The 21717-nt window shown below is 51.3% G+C and overlaps 1 protein-coding gene across 4 annotated transcripts in view; it reads left to right on the top strand.

Annotated features, from left to right (window-relative positions):
• The first annotated feature begins 2735 nt into the window (after positions 1-2735).
• The window catches only part of SLC25A37 (solute carrier family 25 member 37), a 42772-nt gene continuing 23790 nt past the window's right edge, over positions 2736-21717 (top strand). The window contains exons 1-3 of one of the 4 annotated variants that reach the window (XM_077868822.1): positions 3025-3163; positions 9927-10044; positions 11979-12072. Coding sequence is in view for 1 of the 4 variants with exons in the window: in XM_077868820.1 (XP_077724946.1) it covers positions 2951-3163 (213 nt within the window). In the remaining 3 variants the exon portion in view is untranslated. Of the gene's footprint in view, positions 3164-9926; positions 10045-11975; positions 12073-21717 lie in introns of all 4 variants that reach the window. The other 3 variants (XM_077868821.1, XM_077868823.1, XM_077868820.1) reach the window with 3 other exon arrangements.

Below are 21717 nucleotides of genomic sequence, written 5' to 3'. Positions count from 1 at the left end.
TATTCTGATATCCAGGAATGGCGCCTTCATTATCATGTCCTCTTGCTACCATATGCAATATTGTTAGAGCTGAAACCTAGACTGGGCCTCTGGGAATAACTCTCAGATCCACATTGCCAAACCGGCTTCCCGAGGGAACCTCTGCCATGTCTGAAAGGTGAGGAAGGCTACCTATTGAAGCTATGGTGCAGGGATCCAGAGGCTGCCACCATTCCTGCTGCCATTCCTACTCCACATTGCTTCTTGACATCCATGAATCTGGTGAGTGGACACCGCAGTGCTGTTGCAATAGGAAAGCCACTGCCTACCCCAACTGCTCCTTACCCAAGTGTCTCTGACTTTGCAAGGCAGCAGAAATCATCAAAACAGCAGGAAAGTGACCTCTGTCTCCTTACTGCCTCCCAGGTCTCTCCAGTTCATCCAACTAGCAGAATATAATTCACATCTGGACTACTAGCTGCAAAGATCTGATAAATATGGCTTAAAAAATGTCTGGCTGCTGCAAAACAAAAAGGTGTTTAAGATGGATGCTGAGAACTAAACCACCTTATATGATGAGAAAAAATACTGAATACTTATAACAAATGTACCAAAGATTTTCTAAGAAGCTCTGGCTTCACATTTATTTAATGAAATTAAAACATATATCTAATGTCTCTGAAGATTATGGGCTTGTTCACATTTGCCAAGAGTCCCCTTAATCATCCAGTGGGTGGCTCCTCTCTACAAATATCACCATTGCAAAGTTCAGAAGGCTTTTTCTCCATTAGGAGATTATATCCTAAAAAAGAATTAAGTTATAAAAATAATACAAGTATTATTTAGGTCTGAAAAATATAGCAAAAATACTTTTAATGCCAGGTCACTATCACAATGACCACTTCCTTCTTCCCATGTGCATAATATTTACATTTTTATAAATGTCATATTTATAGAGGTTTGTGTTTTTCTTCACCCAACGTTGTATCATACTCATTTCTCATCTTATTGCATAATACAACCACAATTTTTAATGGCCCCATAATAGTTTACGAATATACATGTCATAATTTACTCAGCCATTCCCTTCTAGTTAAACATTTCAATTGTTTCCAATTATTTAGTATTATAAAGAGCGCTTTGAAGAGGAGATTATGAATACTTAGACTTTTGTGGCACATTCCCAGAAGTGGAGCAATAACACATACTGGTTAAAAGGTATCCATTTTTAAATGAGTATCAATGGCTTTTGGTTAATGTTTCTTAAAAATCACCTATGGCAAAAGCAGGGAAAATTTTCTCTGCCAACCACTAAACAAAGAACTTCCTTCTCCCTGTGACATCCTTAAAGGGGAATTATGCCTTTGGCCTTGAAACCTTGATGCACAATACATCACTGTATCTGAAATCCCTGAGAGGTGCCTAGGTTGCTGTGACCTGAATCTTGGGACCAGGGTGAGAGTAGAGTGGGTGCAGCATCTTCAGGCTCTCCCCCACCCTTTCATATCTTAAGGCCCAGCTCTTCTGACCAGAAGGCTTCTCTGGATAAGGTGTCTAGTACCTTAGAAGTGCCAAGTTGCAAGCCCCGGAACATGCACTTTTAGGTATGCAGATGCCATGCTTTCATGGAGACTTCCATAGACAGGTCATTCCTCTACTTTTTGATTTCTCCCTCTTCCCCGAGATAAAGCAAGACAGTATTGTTTAGGTTGAAATAAAGCCTGGGTTACACTTTTGGAAGTCAGCATGGGATACTTTAAGAACCAGGAGACCAGGGTCTTAAAAGGCAGGCAGATGCAATGCTGCAAGATTTTACTCAGGGCCACTTTGCACCTGAGAGACCAGCCTCCAAAGGCCTCGCAGGCATACCAGTCCTGAGAAAAACGCGCTTAAGAGGCCTCAGAGAGGTTCCATTCGGATGCCTACTCATGTCTTTCGATCAGTCCAGGGCAGTGGGGCTTTAAGTTTCTTTTTTTTTTTTTTATTTTAAGATTTTATTTATTTATTCACGAGAGACAGAGAGAGAGAGGCAGAAACATAGGCAGAGGGAGAAGCAGGCTCCATGCAGGGAGCCCGATGAGGGACTGGATCCTGGGACTCCAGGATCATGCCCTGGGCCGAAGGCAGGCGCCAAACCGAGAAGCCACCTAGGCATCCCTTAAGTGTCCTGATGAGGATAAGAAGAGAAACAAATTTAGCTCTATGTGTTCTAATGAGATGAAAAAATTTCCACTAAACGAATGTTCTCTCCAACAAAGCAGCCTCGCACAGGACCTTGAGTTTCAGCTCTGTCTCCTCCACCGTATATGCCCTTGTGTCGCACAAAAGAGGCTGCTGCCCCCCAGATTTCGCGCAGTGTGTCTCCAATTCTAGAACTCCACTCCACCCCCACGTGGGCCCCCCCGCCCCCCTCCGATCCAGCCATCGGTAACTGCCCCATAAATGGCATTCGCAGTAACTGTCCCCACTCGAGGCCTGAGGAATGCCAGTGCTTGCTGAGCAACAACGTTTGCAAAACCCCGGGCTCCGGGGAAGGATTAACCGTTGTTCCTGCAGCCCTGGGCACGTCCCCCGCGCTGCGGGCCCAGACGACCCTCCCCAGGGACCGCCAGCCCCGTCCCCGCCCCGCCTGCGCCAGGCGCCGCAGCAGCCCCCGGGAGGCACTACAACTTCCCGGGACACCCCAACGTCTCCTCTCGCCCCCGTCCGGTTGCTTGGAAATTTGCACTGGACGGTGACGTCACACAGGAAGGCGGGTCCCCAGGGTCCCGCACGCCAATGGCGCGGCCGCGGGCGGCCTCTTCTTTTCCAGCGATTGGTGTCTCGGGCCCCTTGGCTCCACCCCAGCCCGCCATGGCGTCAGGCGCCGCAAAACCGGGGAGGTGGTTCCCACTTTAAGAAGTGAAGTTTTTCGCCCCCTCCCCCTCCCTGCCCACCTCCTGCAGCCTCCCGCGCCCCGCGGAGCTGGCGGATGGAGCTGCGCTGCGGCGGCGTAGGGGGCCAGGCTGTGGGGCGCAGGATGGATGGGGACAGCCGCGATGGCGGCGGCGGCGGCTGCAAGGACGCCGGGTCGGAGGACTATGAGAACCTGCCGACCAGCGCCTCCTTATCCACGCACATGACAGCCGGAGCGATGGCCGGGATCCTGGAGCACTCGGTCATGTACCCGGTCGACTCGGTGAAGGTGAGGCGCGCGGGGACCTCAGGGACCGGGCGGGCGGAGCGGGGAGCGGGGAGCGCGCGTGCGCTTGCATCCCGCGCGAGCAGCCTGGGGGAGCGCCCCGAAACCACCTCCGCTCCCGGCGGCGCGGGCCCCCGGGTCTCCTTCCGCCGCGCGCCGGGGCCCCGCCCCGGGGGCGCCCCAGCCCGCAGCCCGCAGCCCCCAGCCCCCAGCCCACGAGGGGGCCCCGGCAGGCGCCGCGCACCGCCGCTCGCGCCGCCTTCCCGACCCGGGCTGCTGGCGGCGCTGCGGCGGGGGAGGAGGACTGGCGAGCGCCCCCGGGCTCGGCGGCGGCGGCGGCGGCGGGGTGCCCGAGGGAGGCGATCGGTGCGGCTTTGCACAGTTTTACCGCGCCTGCCCACGCGGTGCCGGGGCCTTGGGGTTCCCGCTGCCCGCGGCTCCCGCAGGCGCGCGCGCTGCCCCGCGGCTCGGTGCGGGGTGGCCCAGGCTGCCCACACGTGCGCAGTGTCCGGGGAGCCCGGCAGCTGGCCGCCCGCAGGCGCTCGCTCGGCACGCTCAGCGCTGAGAAACGTGGCCCCGGCCTGGGTGTGTGGCTTCTGCTCCCGGGTCCCTGGGGAGGCGTGGGAGGGGCAGGGGTTCTACCGGTTCTTGGCAGCTCTCTCGGGCATACCGGTTCAGCGACGCTCCGCGTGATCCCCTTTTCCCAGGGTGTCTGCGCCTCTTCCCGCAGAAGTTCGGGCAGCCGAGCAGCCCACAGGCAAGCGAGCCTTGCAGTGACATTTGCCTTCTCTTTTTGTTGCAGGGAAGGCAGGCAAGGAGAGCATATGCTATGCTCTACGACTCTTTAACTGTGGGTTGTGTAATAGGCACTCACTTGGTTTGCTCGCCCTTCCCCGAGGTAGTTTTACGTGCATTTTTTGCAAGGAGGCAGCGTTAGCCAGGCGGATTTTTCCTGTTAGGCTACAGCTGCCTTCTGCCCGCCTGTGTAGGACACCCAGTGGCAGGAAGGTAGTCCTGGTATTGATGTCTTGCACTTTTGTGGGCATCACTCATCGAATCCGTTCAGCAGCCCAGGGATTAACAGATGAAGAAACTGAGGCAAAGAGATATGAACTGATTCACCTGGCCAGGCTCACACTCCACCTGTTTCCTCTGACTCCAGCCTTAGAGTGCTTTCGGAGATTTTGGGGGCCTCTCCGGGTGGCAGTTCTCTTGAAAGGCGGGACCTCACAGAGCCCCCCTGTCGGTGGCTGTGTCTTGTTGCTGAGGCTGACCCCACATGGGGCGGGGGTGGGGGGTGGGGGTGTGTGTGAAGACCAGAATGTCTAAGACAGGATTTTCCCTCCCCTGGGCAGCTCTCAGAGAGCTAGCAGTCAGTGCACAGAGAGGAATCCAGTGAGAGAAAGTGTGGGCATTTGTAGTAAGGTGAGGCCCAAGCCTTGGACTGTGTTTCAGGGCCTGGGGCAAACTCTTGGAGGGTCACTCTTCTGACCCTTCAGAATCCCCAGGGGGGATTAAGGGGTCGATGCCTGGGTTATGGAGGGCCTGGGGGCAGATCTTGCCCCGCAGGTTTTCACAGCTTCTCCAGGAAAGACCCTGGACACATACCAGGTGGCATTTGTATAGGAAAGAATCCATCTCTTGTAATGAAATTTCCCATATTCGAAGCTGTTGTCTCCAGTGCCTTGGACAGAGTATGGGGAAAGTTAGGGGCAGGGAGATGTTATTCCAGCAGGCACCAGACCCACAGGGTGGCTGAGATGAACGTCCCATTGGAGAGCTATATCACCTGTGAGATTTTGCTGAGTTTGGTTCAGGGCATCACTAGAGCTTATCTTCAGGGTTGGATGTAATTAGTCATGCCTTCTCACCTTCGTCTGTCAGTCTAAAGAGGCATCTGTCTTCTATGTTCTGTGTTTAGTTTCTTCCCTGCCTTGCCTTCTGCCCTGTAGACGTTTTATGTTATAGTCCACATGTCCCTGTGTGCTTAGTATTATTTTACATAGCAGTTTTCACCTCTGGATAGGCAACAGGATTGGCTGTCCCAGACAAGTCACTCACTTTATGGGGCGTGACATGAAGGCCTGGGTTAGCTCATTAGTGAGGGAGTCCTTCTTTGTTTAAGCATGCAGGTTGAGTTTGAGAGCACCTCATTTTTCATGACCACTTTCTTGGAAGGGGGTAGCAAGGATTATTCTTTTCATTTTCCAGCTGAGACAAAAGGCACACAGAGAGAGAGTTAAGCGGTGGGAGTCCTGTTGCATGGTCCCAGGGAGGCTGCTGCCAAGGCTGCCGAGATCAGCACAGTTGTCTGTGCCCAGCATGACATATCAGGGACGCATCCATGCCTCAGTCATGGAAATGCTTCTCTTGGGGAGACCTCGACTGTGTTCTTCTTAAATATTTTGGATGGTGGAGACCATGAGTAATGGAGACAGGAGCCCTGGGAGGGGTTTCCAGCCCTGCTTCTAACTTGCTTCATGCTTTAGGCACTGTTCTGTATCTTAGTTTTGTCACTGTAAAATGGGGGCTATGGGCCATTTGAGTATTTCTCCCCATTTTTAATCTGTCCCCCTTTCTGTGTACACAGAAAACCTATTGTCCTCTTTTACGATACTTGAAATTCCAAATAATTATTACAGTTGAAGCCATGGCAGTGTCAATTGTATGTCGGCAAAAATTTTTTTTCTGATTTTATAAGGTACACGTTTTGAGCTGTGAATATGTGAATTAAGTGAGGGTATCAGGTGGGCCTGCTTTTTCCAGTTTTTCCATCCTAGATGCTGTGGTCCATGGAACTCAGTGCTGGTCACTTTGACCACTGAGCCAGGAGCTGCTTGCTCTTGTGGTCATAAGGGCAGAAAGCCAACCTTACTGATGCTTAACATTATTATGTTAAATATGTTTCCCATGAAGTCCCATCCTAACACTCCCCCCCCCCCGTGTGACTTTAATTACCTGTATTTTTCAAATTGTGTCTTGTGACCCCTTAATGACATCAACATTTTAAGAAAGATCAGTCTTTCTAATGGTGAGAGTACAAAATGAAGTGTGTGCGCGCCATACAGTAAGAAGCCTTGCTTGGTGAAGTTGTTGGGGTTTTGCGTGTGTGTGTGTGTGTGTGTGTGTGTGTGTCCCCTGGATGGCTGTGTCAAATCCCCTTCTGACCGGAGGTTACAGCCAAAAAAACATGAAGAACACTGAACCTGATGATCACTAATGTCTCTCAAGCTCCAGCAGTCTGTGATTATTAAAGGGTTATTTGGAAGACCTTTGGCAACTTTGCTGTTCCTTCCTGTGCCGCCTTCCCTCACTTAGTCCCTAGGGGTGGAGTGTGAGTGCTTACGAATCTGCAAAGGGCTAGGGCCAGGTCACTGGGACCTCCTGTCGGTTCCCACTCCCTGTCTGGTCTGCATGGTACCAAGGGAGGGAGCATATGGGGGCCCTGCAGCGCTTTCGCCAACAGTAGCAATTACTCGTTTCTTTCCAACTGGGGCTTTGCAGCGGGTTTTCCTTGATTCTCTAGCGGGTGCTCCCGAGTGGCCAAGTGGCGTGATCACCTAGACCCGCGCGTGGGGTGGCTGCGAAAAGCCCTGGTCGGGAGTGCTCAAGACTGTGGGGAGAATGCCAGGTGGGTGGAGGAGGAAATTCCAACCAGATTAGGCACACCACTCTAGACCATGCCGAATCCCGTGGTGGTGAAAGCGGGGGGCAAAAGGAAACAGGAAAGATTTGAAGCGAGGCAGCTTCCGCTGGCCCTTTCTCAGCCCTTCTCTCTGCTTCTCAGGGAAACGCGGTCCCTAAGTGTGCTGGGAGAAGCCCTGCTTCCCAGCCGGGCGCACAGTCCACGGGAGGAGAGGACCGCGAGGGCCTGAGGCTCGCCTTCTCTCGAGGAGCTGGTGGGTGCTGAGCCAGTTGGAAACCTCGGTTGGCCTCAGGGGTTTCTGGAGCAGCAGTGACCAGGCAGGTGCCAGGATGGCTCAGCATTCCTCAGCTTTCGAGTTTGTTCCACCACCCTCCCCGCCCCCCCCCCCCCCCCCCGGGGTCCCAGCCTTGCAGGCCTGCTGGGAGCCAGGGTGCTCAGCGGGGTGGGGGGGAAGTCTGCACCCACTGCAGCTTTTCGAAACCAAGTACAATTCAGTAGATGCCATTCAGCTTCAAAAGGGCGTGAAATCCCAAATTGCTCGAGTTCTTGCGAGAAAATTATAGTGATTTTTCCGTCTCTCTTCTCCCGTCTTGTCTCCTTTAGGTCCTTCCCCTCCCCCCCACCATTTTTTTTCTGTCCTTAAGTGGGTGATGCTTTTCTCAAAGGTGCATTTGGAAGGGGCACAGAATGAAGAGAGGTGTACTCTTGAACTTGTGTCCTTTTGTTTGCCTCGTGACTGCCCCTGCTGATGCCCGGAGCCTGGATCTGCACCTTTGCAGGCCTGCCCGGGAAGAGGGGGAGGACCTTACCCAGGCCCCTCAGCCCGGAAGTGGGGGAGGGGCGGGCTGGGGCAGGCCTTGGGGGGGCGCCCCAGAATTCTAATGGGCAGGGAGGGCGCCCTCCCCTCTTGAGTAGGGAGAGGCAGTGGGCCTTACTGGACACAGTGTACCTGACTGTGTCATTCAAGCACTCAGGGATGTGTGCGCGTGTGTCTGTGGAGTGTGTGTCCCAGACCTTTCCTTGGTTTTCTTTCTTTTTTTTTTTTTAAGATTTTATTTATTTATTCATGAGAGACACAGAGAGAGGCAGAGACATAGGCAGAGGGAGAAGCAGGTTCCCTGTGGGGAGCCCGATGCAGGACTTGATCCCAGGACCCCAGGATCATGACCTGAGCCAAAGGCAGATGCTCAACCCCTGAGTCACCCAGGCATCCCCTTTTCCTTGGTTTTCTTGAGAGCTTCTGTTCCATCTGCTCTTTGGAGCACTGACCGACTGAAGTCCACTTTCCCTTTTTTACTTCCCTTCCAGCTTTAGGAGGCTGTCTTTCCCCAACCCACTGGATGAACTGGCTTCTGTGTTGAACGAAGCCTTTGGCAGTCTCTCTCCAACCCCAGAACATTCTGGCTGTCTCCGTATTTCTCCTAGTACCCGACATTTCCTTCTCAGGGAATTTCCTTTTTCTTTTTTTCATCCTCTGAGCCCTCTGGCCTCCTCAGGGCTGGCTGCAGCCATGTCTCTACGGTCCTGCTGCTTGCTGGGGCTCTTGGGCAGGCGTGAGGAGCCCGAGCCTGCCCTTCCCCTCCCCGCCTCCACCTTGAGTGCTCATGGCTGACATTTTCTATGGGTGGGGAGAGGGTGGAATGTATCTAACCACTTTGTCTTGAACTACAAACCTTCCCCCAAGCTCTTTCCAAGCTGGAGAGATTCCGAGGGTTCTCTCACCCTCAGAGAACTATCTTGGGGAGAGATTCAGATCCCTAGTCTTTGACTTGCTGGTTGGGGCAGGAAGCTTAGCTTTGCTGAGATGTGATTGCTCTGTCTGTAAAATGCAGATCCTGATTTTCCCGCTGGTTTCTCCCTCCTGACCTAGCTTTCCACCGCTTGCTGCTTACCGTATTTCTCATCACACCCTGCGGAAGTTCCTTGGAACAAGCTCCCTTATATCTGCACTGAATGTTCCTTCCGTCTCCGTGTCCTGATAGAAATCCAGCTCTTCCCTTGAGGCCACTCCTTCCCTGAAGACTCTGGAGTGTAACATTCCCATGAGCTCAAGCCCAGGCACCTGTGGGGCTCCTGCCCTCTCACCATTACCGACCAGCCTCTTCTCAGCCTCTCCTCCTCCTTTGAGGCTCCTCCCCTTTCTCTCTCTCTCTCTCTCTCTCTCTCTCTCTCTCTCTCCATCTCTCTGTCTCTCTTTCATCTGCCCACCTCTGCCTCCAGCCTGACTTATACTGAAGGGCGGGAGGTGGAATGATGAGGAGCAGGGACCCTTGAGCCAGACTGTGGATTGGTCCTGGCTCCGCTTGGTGTGACCTTGGGCAAGTCCCTCCTCCCGTCTTCCCTCTGGGCCCCGGTGGCCGTCCGTGCAAAGGGGAATGTGGTACTGCTGCCCGGGAGTGACTGTGCGGGTTAGGTCTGGAGAACATTGCTGACAGAGCCTGCCGTGTGGTGAGTGCTCTCTGCGGGTCAGTGCTCCTATCTCCATCGTCGGCCACAACACAGCTGTGCAGCTCCCCTGCTCCGCTCTCTCTGGACTTGGGCGTCTGGCGCACAGACTGCTTCCACCACGAATGAATCCCGTCATCACTCTGAGGACCCCCTTCCTGGGCACCACCTGACTAACACCCAAATCCCTGTGTTCTTTATGCCCTTCAGGTCGGTGGCCTTACTAAATAAACTCCACGGGGGCCTTGTCCTAACCCAGAGCTTTGGCACCTGAGGGCTTGAATCCAGATGTGTCAACCTGGCCACACTGGCCTAGGTCCCTGCCTCTTCTCTTCCCCCTCAGCCTGGCCCTGTCCTCCTCATCCAGACCGGGGCCACTGCAGCCGCTCCCGGGACCTCTCCTTCCCCTCCACACCGGCCTGCCCAAACCCCCATCCTGGATGGCCCATTACCCTGTTTTTTTTTTTTTTTTTTGCCCATTACCCTGTTGAGCAGTCAAGCCCTTCTGGGGAAAAAATCACATGTTGTGTCCATTGGTGTCCTGTGTGCGCATGCCTCTGGGCCCTCAGCCTGTCCTTCTGTGGGTTCTGGTCATTCCGCTTCTAGTCCTCTCAACAGCTGCTCCAGACCATGTAGGCTCCTGTTTCTCCACTTCCCATCCTTCTGCTTTCTCAGCCTCTGCTTAGCATCTTGCTCCCGAGCTCATCCAGAAACCAAGACCCCGGTCAAGCTCACCTTCCTGTTACTGTCCTCCCAACCAGCATGCTGTCCTGTACCTTCCTACTGTCGTAAGGTAAGAGGGTCCTTCCTTTGCCAAAGGCGAGTCCGGTGGGCCTGGGGAAAGGGGGTGTGTGGGAACCACCCACATACACCCGCATTTCAATCCTGCCTCTACCCCAGTTCAGTATCCTTGTCTGCAGAGTGGAGATGTTAACACCAAGCCCTACCTTATAGGGCTCTTGAAAGAATTAAATGAGGCAACTCACATAAAGCTCTTGCTGCAGTGTTTCCTGCACAAATGTGCTATAAATGGTCATGGTGGTAGTTATTTTGGTCATCTCTCTGATGAGTAACTCGGCTTCAGTATCTTTAGCCTTCCCCTGACCAGTGATTCCTTCCTAAAAGCATTTATACAGTGCAGGCGTGTCCCATCTTAAATAACAGACAAACCCTAGACATCTCACCTTGACCCCGTGTGCCCCGAGGGTTTTTCTCCTTAGAATAACAAGTGTTAGGAAAGGATCATTGACACTTGGTCTCTGCTTCCTCACCTTATCCGCCTCCCAAACCCTCACAGGCCCCGGCCTTTGGCTTTGTGCCCAACCCTCTGCTGGAATCCTCTCAGAGGCTGCTAGTGATCTTGCTAATAAAATCAGTCACTGTTTTCCTGGTCTCTCTGATGAGGGGCAGCCGCCTGGTTTTCCTTGGAAGTCAGTCTGCCACCTTCCTTCCTTCTCCCAGGACACATGTCTCAGTTTCTGTCTGGGTCCCCGTTATTCACAGATGGCAGATTGGTGTCTCTGGTGCAGTCTTCCTGGAAGCTGGACAGCCTGTTGCCTCACAGACATGTTGGAGACTTGGCTGCCTCGGTGGCCAGGACGTCCAGTGTGGTCATCCCGGCCTCCCCTCCAGCCTGGCGCCCCCCCCCCGCCCCAGAAACTTGGTGATCCTCTTCAGCTTTTCTCTCACCTCTGCCCACTCTCCCCAGCTGCCACCTCTTATGTTTTCAAGACCCTTCCATTTGTGCATCTCTAATAGCTCCAGCATGTATTTATTCTTCTCCCTCCCACCACACCTTGGTTTTGGGAGGACTCACTGTCTTCTTTGGATCGATGGCATCCCAACCACTTGAGACACTTCTTGTCCCCATTTCCCTGTGACCTGGCCATGCCATTCTTCTCCACAGCATGTGCTACCTTCTAACATGCAGTGCCATTTACTTATATTTATTACTTATATTTGTTGTATATGTTATTTCTATTTAGAATATTATGTGTTAGGGATCCCTGGGTGGCGCAGCGGTTTGGCGCCTGCCTTTGGCCCAGGGCGCGATCCTGGAGACCCGGGATCGAATCCCATGTTGGGCTCCCGGTGCATGGAGCCTGCTTCTCCCTCTGCCTGTGTCTCTGCCTCTCTCTCTCTCTCTCTGTGACTATCATAAAAAAAAAAAAAAAAAAAATTTAAAATATTATGTGTTATTTATGGTCTGTCTCCCCTTATCTGAATGTAAGCTCCCAGTGGGCAGGAATCTTTTGCTCTTCTATTCTCTGGTATCTTCCTGTTGCCAGAAACCATACCTGGCACGTAATAGGGGCTCAGTTAGGAAATTGTTGAATGATTTACTGGAAATCATTCATAGCTGTTCACGCTCACCTCTGAGTCCTGTAGCTTGTGGGTGGCTGTAGTCTTCTTAAATAGGGACAAGTCACAATCCCCATCCTTTCAGGTCTAGTTCCTACATCTGGGAAGAAAAACCTGCAGGCAGGTTTGCAGTGAACTGTGTTTAAACAGTGAATGCAATTTAAAAAGTATAAAGCTCTCTGTAGGGGCCAGGTTGTGGTATTATCATACTGGGAGCCCATTAAAAGGTAAGGTTAGTTGACTAGAATGAAAAATCTAGCCTGTGCTCCACGTGTAGCAGAGTCCACACTGGGGCCTGAGGGCCAGTGCCATCTTCTGCATCTCATATCAGCTGGTGTCTCTCTCTGCCTCATATTCCCCTAGCAGTCCCTGTTGCTTGCAGAATAAAGCCTGAACCTTGAGGAGTGTGCAGAGACCCAGATCCTCTCCCCTCTGACTTGTCCACCAGAGCAAGACAAAGGTATCGTGTGAATATCGGTTGAATGAGTGCAGGCTCCGTTGTTTTAAAGAGATGGGGAGGGGTGGCGCTGGGTGGTTCATTCAACTGGGCATCCGACTCTTGACTTCGGCTTGGGTGGTGACCTCAGGATTGTGGGATCAAGCCCCCCAGCAGGCTTTGCACGCAGTGGGGAGTCTGCTTGAGTTTCTCTCCCCTGCCCCCACCCACCGCATGTTCTCTCTCTCTAAAATAAATAAATAAATCTCTCTAAAAAAAAAAAGGGAAGAAATGTGGGGAAAAAAGTGCTTTGAAACATGCTACTAAACAAATGCTAGTTGTAATGTTTTTGTGCGTGTTATTTTTGAATCCACGTGTACCTTGCCCGTAGAAAGACTTTCTCAGCCCTTTTGTTTGTCTTTTTTTTTTTTTTTTTTTTTTTGTAGTTGAATTCTCAAGCCACAGTTATATCGCCATTAAGCTGTTAACTCATCTGGCCACCCACTTCATTCCAGGCTTACTGAGCGTCTTTCCTGCCAGTCTCTGTGCTAGACACTGGACAACAAAAATAAGTCCTGGCCTCTGTTTCCAGAGCATTGCTCCCTATAATTAGATCCTGAGCTAAGGTGGCAGGACTGGCTCCCTTTGAGGGGAAGAATGGGCCAAATTGGTATTTACTTTCAAATGGGCACAAGGTCTGGGGTGTTTGGACTCTGGAGTGCCCAAGCTGCCATCTTGCAGGTCCAGTGACTGCCCAGGGAGCATCATTCAAGGCTTCTTTGCCACGCAGTCTTGAGTTGGCTCCTTCCCCTGTAGGAGACAGTGGCCGTCAGTTGTCCTACCCACCCCCCTACCCCACCAATCCTCTTGCTCACCCCCGAGGTTGTTAGTCATTCTGGAAGCTGAACTTGGCTTCCAGAAGGTGCCTCTGAAAACATCCTCCACCCTACCAGTAACCCCAGACTGTCGGGAAGGGCTGTTGTCCGGTCCCTAAGAGGTGTTATGGTTTCACATTCATGCTTTCTCTCCGAAGAGAAAACAAAACGTGTTGAAATAGAAATCCCAGCAGCAGCTTGGCTGAAGCAAGAGTTGCATAACAGATTTAAGAAATGTCTGGCCATTGTTGGGTCAAGTGGAGGGACTGTAGCTTCATGTCACTGAGAGGACTTCCTCTGATGTATCGGACGCAGCCGGCGAGAGGCCCAGGAGGGGGCGGCACACCGAGGTCTGGCCGGCAAGAGCCCCTGCCCTGGTCACTCATCGTGGTGACAGCTCTTGTTCCTTGGCACCGCCATAAAGGCTGCATTTGAGATGCTCCTGTGGGCCAGGGCTGGGAAGGGCCGTGTGTGCTGGCGTGGAGGCCCCTAGAAAAGGGCACTGCCCTGGGGCACAGGAGGCCCTGTGAAGTTAAGTCCTGGTCTTGCCATTGGCCAGCTTTAAAACCTTGGCCAAGTTACTTCTCTAGGCTAGGCTGGTGTCTCTTTGTTCTAGACTAGTTTTCTAGACTAACAGCATCTGCTTACTCCCTTGACGGGGCTGCTGAGCTCAGGTGGGATCGCGAGCTTGTGGGTGGCTTTCGTAAACCTGGGCATGCCCAGATAATGACAGATCCTATCGGAGGCAATATGTTTAATGATTCAGAGGAGGGCAGTTCAAGTTCACAGCACAGGGTCTGGGGCCAGCCTGCCTGGGAATGGTGCCTAGACAAGCTACGTCAGTAGCTTTACCCCTACTTTTTCTCATCGGCAAAACGGGGATCATCACAGTACCCACCTCAGAGGGTTGCTATGAGAATTAATTAGGATACATCTAGAGTGTTAAGAATAGCATCAGGTACCTGGTAAGCAGTCAGTTAAATTTAGCTCCTATATCATTTCTAAAAGTGTTACTACTTGAATCTCTGTTTATGCTTGTATGTTGCTTTTGCGCTTGTATGTTGCAGTATTTTTGAATTGTTTCTGCCTGCATTCTGTCATTTGATTCTCTAGATCTTTGAAGGTGGGAAAGGGCATGTGCTGTTTCTCATCTCACCCATGAGAAAACCGAGTTTCAGAAAAATAACATGCTCTGGAACTCAGGCATTTTCTGTTACACCAGAGCTAAAGGTGGGGACGGTGAGGAAGTAAGTGAGCTGCTAGGGAGTAGACTCACACGTTAATGGCAGCAGAGCCCCTGAGCTGGGTTCTGAGAGGAGATGGTGCAGCCCCAGCTACATTCTTGGGAAGGAAGAACTAGAGTTAAGGGAGTGCGAGCAGAAAATCAGAGTACGGCCTGGAACGCAGGGCTCTAACGTATAAGTAGGAGTTCTTTGATCAGATACTCCATCCAGTACAGAGGGCAAGGGGATGATGACAAATGGTCGTTGCTGTAGGTAATTCTTGGCTCTGTCCAGTTTCTCTCTCTGGAGTGACTTGCAGCTGCTGTGGCCCCTTCTCATTTCAGTGGGGAGTTGAAACATTGGGCTCAATATAGCGATTTGAATTTGGACTGGCGTGAGAATCCTTTCCCAAATCAAAGGATTGAGATGGCCTATTGGGAAGAGCACTATGTCATCGATCCTTGGTCAGTTAGGACAGCTGTTTTCTTACCTCACCCAGGGAAGTGTAGCAGTGACCATCTTGCTTCCCTTTCACGTCTACTTACTGCATCCAGGAAGAAAATACAGCCAGGCTCGCAGCAAACCAACCTTTATACTGTTGAAGAAGTATAAAGCTCCCTGTAGGTGCCAGGTCATGGTATTTACTATCACACTGGGATCCTGTTAAAGGGGTAAGGTTAGCTCGTTGGAATGGAAAATCCAGGCTCTTCTTCCAGCCACTGTGGGATTCGCTACAGCTGCACGGCCATGGGCGCTTCACCTGTCTCCGCACACGGCGTCTCCCATCTGTTGAGTAAAGACCAGGGTGACCCTCTGCCCCCGCCTCTTGTGCTGGGTGATGCGGAAGGGCCAGTTAGACTCTGAGCATGCTTGGAAACACATTCAGAATTGTTTATTGTGGAACAGGCTCTGAGCAGAGCTGTGTGTGGCTACTGAGATCAGGCTAGTGAATGGTAAGGTCGTGTGCATGGAGGACAGCAGTGTGCCCGTTCATCTCTGTCGGTTGGCATCTTATAGGCCCACTTTCCTTTTTTTTTTTTTTAAAGATTTTATTTATTCATAAGGGACACAGAGAGAGAGGCAGAGACATAAGCAGAGGGAGAAGCAGGCTCCCTGTGGGGAGCCTGATGTGGGATTTGATCCCAGGATCCAGGGATCATGCCTTGAGCTGAAGGCAGACACTCAACCACTGAGCCACCCAGGCTCCTCAGCCCACTTTTACTTTTTAAGTGAGTCTGCCCTTTGAGTGTCAGGCAGATGAGGCTTTCCCACCTTGGGCCCTTGTGTCTGTGTTGTCCTTGTTTTCTCATGACCGCTGTCATAGAAAAGAAAGGGGAAGGGGGTAGGACATAGGTGCCTTTGTCTTGAGGTCCTCTGGTTCTTATTTCCTCATGCTGCCTGCTTTGAGGGTTTTGCTGGTGCCTTGCTGGCCCCAGGCCCGGCAGTAGGTGTGGAAGGTGGTGGTGGGTGGACACCAGCAGCCCGCAGGAAGCTTGCCAGCCAGGCCTGCTCGGAACAGGAATGTGCCAGACACTGCCATTGACTTGCTGGGCTCTGCTCCCCCGGGATAGGGGATGTCCCAAGGATGTCCCAGGGCTGTCACGAGACAGGGTGGTTTAGCTGATGAGCAGATCTGAGAACTCAGACTGGAATAGGGAAGCCTTTCCAACAGAAAGGTGTTGGTGTGTGTACACATGTGTGTGAGGGCCAAAAGGGCAGACCCAGGGCACGTCTTTAACTGAAGAATCAAGTCAGTCTCTTTCCTTAGTCACTGTCTCCGTGGCTTGTTTGCTAAATGTGGGCTTGTGTTAGCCTGATTCATAGAACCATGGAAGAGTTGAAAGGCATTTGCAACAATGCAGTTTCATCTGCTGAACTTCACTGAATGACTCCGTTAATTAAGGAGTGAGGACATTTGCAGAGTGACCTCATGGGAGCCAGAGTCTTGACACCTTGGGGATCTCTCCCCACAGAAGCCCTTGTCTGTCAGGGAGGATAGATATATTGACGAATCATTATTGTAGTGGGTGTTGAGCCTGTCCTTAGGGAACCTGAACCTCATCTAGAGGTTCAGGAAAGGAAAGGGCCTCTCAAAGAATTATCTCAGTATCTATATCTAGACCAAAGGAGATGTAGATGTTAGAACAGAGCCCTGCAATTGTCTGTCCCCTAGACTGTCACGTCCTGTCCCCAAGGTGCCTGGTCATGATCAGGATGCCTGTACCCCTCTGACACTCTGCTTTTGGGGTTCCACTCTGAGCCACTTAAAAAAATATTTTGTGTATTTATTCATGAGAGATACAGAGAGAGAAGCAGAGACATAGGCAGAGGGAGAAGCAGGCTCCATGCAGGGAGCCTGACGTGGGACTTGATCCCACAACCCTGAGATCACGACATGAGCCAAAGTTGGATGCTCAACCACTGATCCACCCAGACTCCCCTGCTCTGAGTCTTCTGACTGCAGAATCGGCAGAGATAGTTTTCATGGGGCCCTGCACGTGGAACCTGCCCCCGGTTCTGAAATTTTCTCGCTCCCCTTTTCTGAAGTTTCTTGTTTCTCTCTCCCACGTTCTGGGATTTTTAATTCCCCAAGTGACTGGCTGGTGGGTTTCCATCCCTGAGTGGTAACTTTAACCACAGTGCTAAAGACCAGAGGAGGGTGGGAACAAGGAGGCAGAGAGAAAGGCTGTCATATCAAAGGCATTTCTGCTCCTAATTGTCTCATAATTAATGGGTGGCCTTAGTGTCGAATGCCAGCTGCAGCAGCAGCCAGATAAGTGGCTAAAAATTAAATACCATCATGTGACTATGTGGAGGTTTAGGGTTTGCCTGAGTGACCTTTACTGGCACAGGTCACAGTTTGTAGGGTTATGAGGGAGAAACTTGACAAACAGTGTAGGTGCCTGGTGTGTATTCCAAAGGACAGTGACTGTTCCAGAGCCCCATGGCACCTGGACCTGTTCTTGACACTCAGATCTGCATGCCATTCCTTATCGCTTTTTATTTTTTATTATTCTTTTAAAAGATTTTTTTTTAATTTTTATTTATTTATGATAGTCACACAAAGAGAGAGAGAAAGAGAGGCAGAGACATAGGCGGAGGGAGAAGCAGGCTCCATGCACCGGGAGCCCGACGTGGGATTTGATCCCGAGTCTCCAGGATCGCCCCTGGGCCAAAGGCAGGCGCCAAACCGCTGCGCCACCCAGGGATCCCCTCTTTTAAAAGATTTTTTATTCATTCATTCAGGAGAGACAGAGAGGGAGAGAGACGCAGAGACACAGGCAGAGGGAGAAGCAGGCTCCATGCAGGGAGCCCGATGTGGGACTTGATCCTGGGTCTCTGGGATCACACCCTGGGCCAAATGCGGCGCTAAACCGCTGAGCCACCCGGGCTGCCCCCTTATCGCTTTTTAAAGGCAACTGTGTAGCTGGACATTTCCCCTGTTCCTTTCTTTCCTGTTAGCCTATCTGGCTCCGGTGGAGCCTTTTATAAAATACAGAGTACAGTCCCCCAGCTTGTCCCAGCAGCCCGTGGCTGTTTTGATAAAGAGCCTGAAACTGGGCTCTTGAGGAATGCTCCCCTGGTATCTGTATTACTCTAGGGTTTAGACAGAAGTTCCTGGAACTCGCAGGTTCTGGAAACCGAGTCCTGTTTCTCTAAAAGGCCAGCCCGGTGACATGGGCAAGAATTGGCTGACCCCGAGGCTGGCCCTCTGTTTCTGTGTCTGTGGATTTCCCTGGCACAGGAGGTCTTTGTTACCGAATCTCTTTGCTGAGTGTTTTGAAGGAGGGTGTGTGTGGGCCTTTTCAGTGTCGTTAGACAATGCTGAGCTGTTACCCAGAAGAAACGGTCAGGGTAGCAGCCAAGATTTGATCTGGTTCAAGTTATGCCATAGAAAGTGCCCTGTCTGGACAGGAGCCATCAGTGAAATAGTTAAAATCCTAAATAGCGTGTGAGACTTGAGAGCTGTCTTTTAATGTAAGTGTTTCATTTTTCCCCCCCTTGGAATCTTGGCTTCTCAGATAATAAACAGAATTAATGTATGTGTATTTATGCAGCCCAGGAAGGATGGGGGGTTCAGGGACCCGACTTTGCCAGTTACTGCATATTTATAGTTAGCACTTAGAGCTTTAAGAATGTCTGCTTCAAAAGTGACTTTTGATCGCACAAAACAATGTAGTAGCAATAAGGAATCTATTGACAAGTTGGTAGGACTCCTAGGTCCTTCTGTGCTTCCAGAAGAATCTTTTGAGTTTAGGAAGGAGGTAGAGAAGGAGCTGGCACTCCATACCAGTTTGTCCTGGGGTGTGTGTGTGTGTGTGTGTGTGTGTGTACGCGCGTGTGCATGTCAGGACGGCTTCAGGTGGTGGCAGGTTCCATTTATTCTTGGACTTAACACTGTCTCTCCCACCCCCCCACCCCCCCACCCCCGCCCCAGGTTCCTGAGGCCTCTGGTCATGCTTTCCCTGACCTTGGGTAGGAATTCTCATCTGAAACTTTCCTAGTGTCTCTTTCCAGGGTCTTTTGTATTTTCTGACGATCCAGGCACAAGAAAGTTTCTGACGTTCTCTTTCAGACCCTAAGAACTGAGAGTCACTACAAAGCTGGACTTTTACCAGAAACTGCTTTAAATTGGAAACAGATTTCTGATCTCTGAGCAGCCAGTTTAAGAGACAGGGAGAACCTTTGTCAACCTAGAACTTGAGCATGGAGGGCAGGGAGCAAACTGAGGAAAAGCACAGCAAAAGCAGATTCTTTCTGTACATATGCACACATAACATTAGCATTGGCTTTTTCTTTTTCTTTCTTTCTTTTTTTTTTTAGCATTGGCCTTTTAGAGCAAATTGTAATTAGCTTAAGATGAGAGGCTGAGCAACTAGTGACTCTGAGAAAAGCACTTTACTCGTGTGAATCTCTGTTTCTTCATCTGTAAAATGGCAAGATTGAGCTCAAACTGAATGATCTCTTAGGAAGCTTCCAGTTCTAAAATTTCCACCCCTTATTTCCATGGGGCATTTGGACATCATCGTCTTCTGACCTGGAATGTCTAGACTAACAGGCACTTCTGTTTGGAGGAGGATGTTGGAAGACTCCTGCCCTGGAATTGTACCAGGGGGGATAAGGAGCAGGGAGAGGGACCAGCCAGGGTATTGTTGGGAGTTCCTGCATCTCAGAGTGCCTGCTAGTCCTTACTAGACTACTAGAAATTATAGGCTGTTTGGTTTACTTGGAACCTCCAGCTACAGTGCTGAAAGACTGCAAACCATTCATTCAGGCAATTCCAGAAATGCTGAATGGCCACAGCCCCACCCTGGAATCAAGGGGAGCCGTGTAGCAGATGCTTCTGGAAGGCCCTGTTTATAACTCTGACTCCTTCCTGCCGGGGACCTTTAACAAGTTCACTACCAGGAAGCTGAGTCATTGAGGGGTCAGCTGGCACGGCCAAGGTCAGGCAGCGTTGCCAGCAGCACAAGTTGGGTTAGCCCAGGGGACCCGAGCGTTGTTGTGGATGGTGGGGTATGTGGCGGGGGGGGGGGGGGGGGGGGTTCCTCACTTCGCAGGCCTTTGGGTGTGTCCCTTCCTGGGGACCAGAGCACCACCACTCCTCGTGGTTTGCGCTTCCGTTTAGATTTCACAGTGGGAAATGTTCCGCTGTATCCTTTACCTCCTTTCTCCCCACTTCCTCCTTCTCTGTTCCCTGATCCAAGAGAATCTTCCTCCAAAGCCAGAGGTCAGGACCAAACAGACCAAAGGGTGAACCGATCCTCCTCTGCTGCTGTGGTTTTCAGGGCTTACCGTGGGCCTGTGTCCTTAGGCCTTTTTCTGGGGTCACCTCCCTCTGCTCAGCTGGCTGCCAGCCTTCCGGGGGCCTCTGGCCACTTCCGACCTGCCACTCACGACCTGTGCCCCAGGTAGCCCCTTTGTCCTGAGCTCCACTTGCCTGACCTCCCCAGGCCCAGGCTTCAGGGCTTGCCTCCACCGGGACGCCTCCCCACTTGTACATGAGGCTTCCTGCATTGCTCCCCAGCACCTTCACTTTCTACTTTGCCCTTAGACTTTGAAATTTTGTTATTTGTATGATTTTTGGTTTACTCGAGCTGTCCTTACTAAGACAACAAACCTCTCGAAGGTTTGTTCAGCCCCAGCACCCCCCAGGGGTACATTGATGTTTATGGACTTGGGGAGAAAAACCCGTTTTTTTTTTTTTTTTTTTTTTAAGATTTTATTTATTTATTCATGAGAGATACAGAGAGAAGCAGAGACATGGCAGAGGGAGAAGTAGGCTCCCTGTGGGGAGCCCAGTGCAGGACTCGATCCCAGGACCCCAGATCATGACCTGAGCCAGAGGCAGACGTCCAACTGCTTAGCCACCCAGCTGACCCCCAAACCCCATTGTTTTACCAATTTGAGGCCTCTTGCTCTCGTCCCCCATGCGCATCTCCTGCTCTCACTTCTGGAAACCCTTCTCGTCAGACGACTTCATTTTAAATCCTTTATAGCTCTTGTTTCCAGAACGAGAGATTTAGTCAGTATGAAATCTCACCCATGATTGTAGGTTCCTGTCATTCCCTTCGGCATCCAGTAAAATTTAAATATGACTCCCCCAAAAGCTTGTGAAAGTTTGTACGTGGCAGACATTTGCTACGTGTAAGTGGGTTCCAGAGGCTGAAAGGGAAATCTTTGGGATATTTCCTGTGGTGTCTTTCCCCTGAGACCCTTAGAACATCCAGCCTGGTGTTTCTGGTATTTTTGTCTTCTTTCTCTGTTACTGGCTGGTGTGCAAGGTGCGTGAAGAGAGCAGAACGTCCTCTCCAGCTGTGACCTGACTCCACCCTTGTTAATCAACGAACATCATGGAGACAATTTGATCTTAGCATTTGTGGGAAATCTGGCTTCAGTAGCATCTGAGAATTTACCCTGAACCCCTCCTTAGGCCTCTAGTATACACTGAACTCTGGAGCCCAGCTTCGATGGGGCTTATGTCCCCAGCTTTTACCCTGTGTGGTAGGCCCCCGAAAATGGTGAGGCTCATGGTGCTGCAGGACCCAGCAGGTAGATAGCCTTTGGTGGGGGGGGTAGGCAGCAAGGCAGCGGCTGTTTGGCAAGGGGAGTGCATGCAGGGTTTCAAGTGCCTACTTTCTGTATGCCTGTGGGTGAAATTTTGTATACCTCTGAGTCCTTGACAGGTGGTTATTGGGTGTCTGTTTTATAAAGCACATAGGCAGGGCACTGAGATCACAGATGCATGAGGCTGTCCCCTCCTTTTGTCCTCAGACTTTATTGGAAGACGGGCATGCAGACGCATCACCTGATATAATTATAAGTAGAGAAATGAACAAGAGAATGCTGGTGATGGGGCTGCTTTGAAAAGTCTTTTCTTCCTGTGGATAATAGGCTTTCGAGGGTGTGGCCTCTGGGAAGGGTGTGGAAGCTGGTGCTGCAGAAGCTGACAGGACCACACTTGACTTGAGAACCATACGTAGGGCTTCTGAGGTGCCCGGCTCCCTGGGCCTGTCTCGGATGGATTCCAAGAGGGCTGTCACTCACAGCGTTCAGGGGGCCCCCTTCAC

The sequence above is a fragment of the Canis aureus genome, chromosome 24, assembly GCF_053574225.1.
Source record: "Canis aureus isolate CA01 chromosome 24, VMU_Caureus_v.1.0, whole genome shotgun sequence".
NCBI classification, from domain to species: domain Eukaryota; kingdom Metazoa; phylum Chordata; class Mammalia; order Carnivora; family Canidae; genus Canis; species Canis aureus.
The sequence above is the reverse complement of the archived record's forward strand: the minus strand, read 5'-3'. Positions and strand labels throughout refer to the sequence as shown.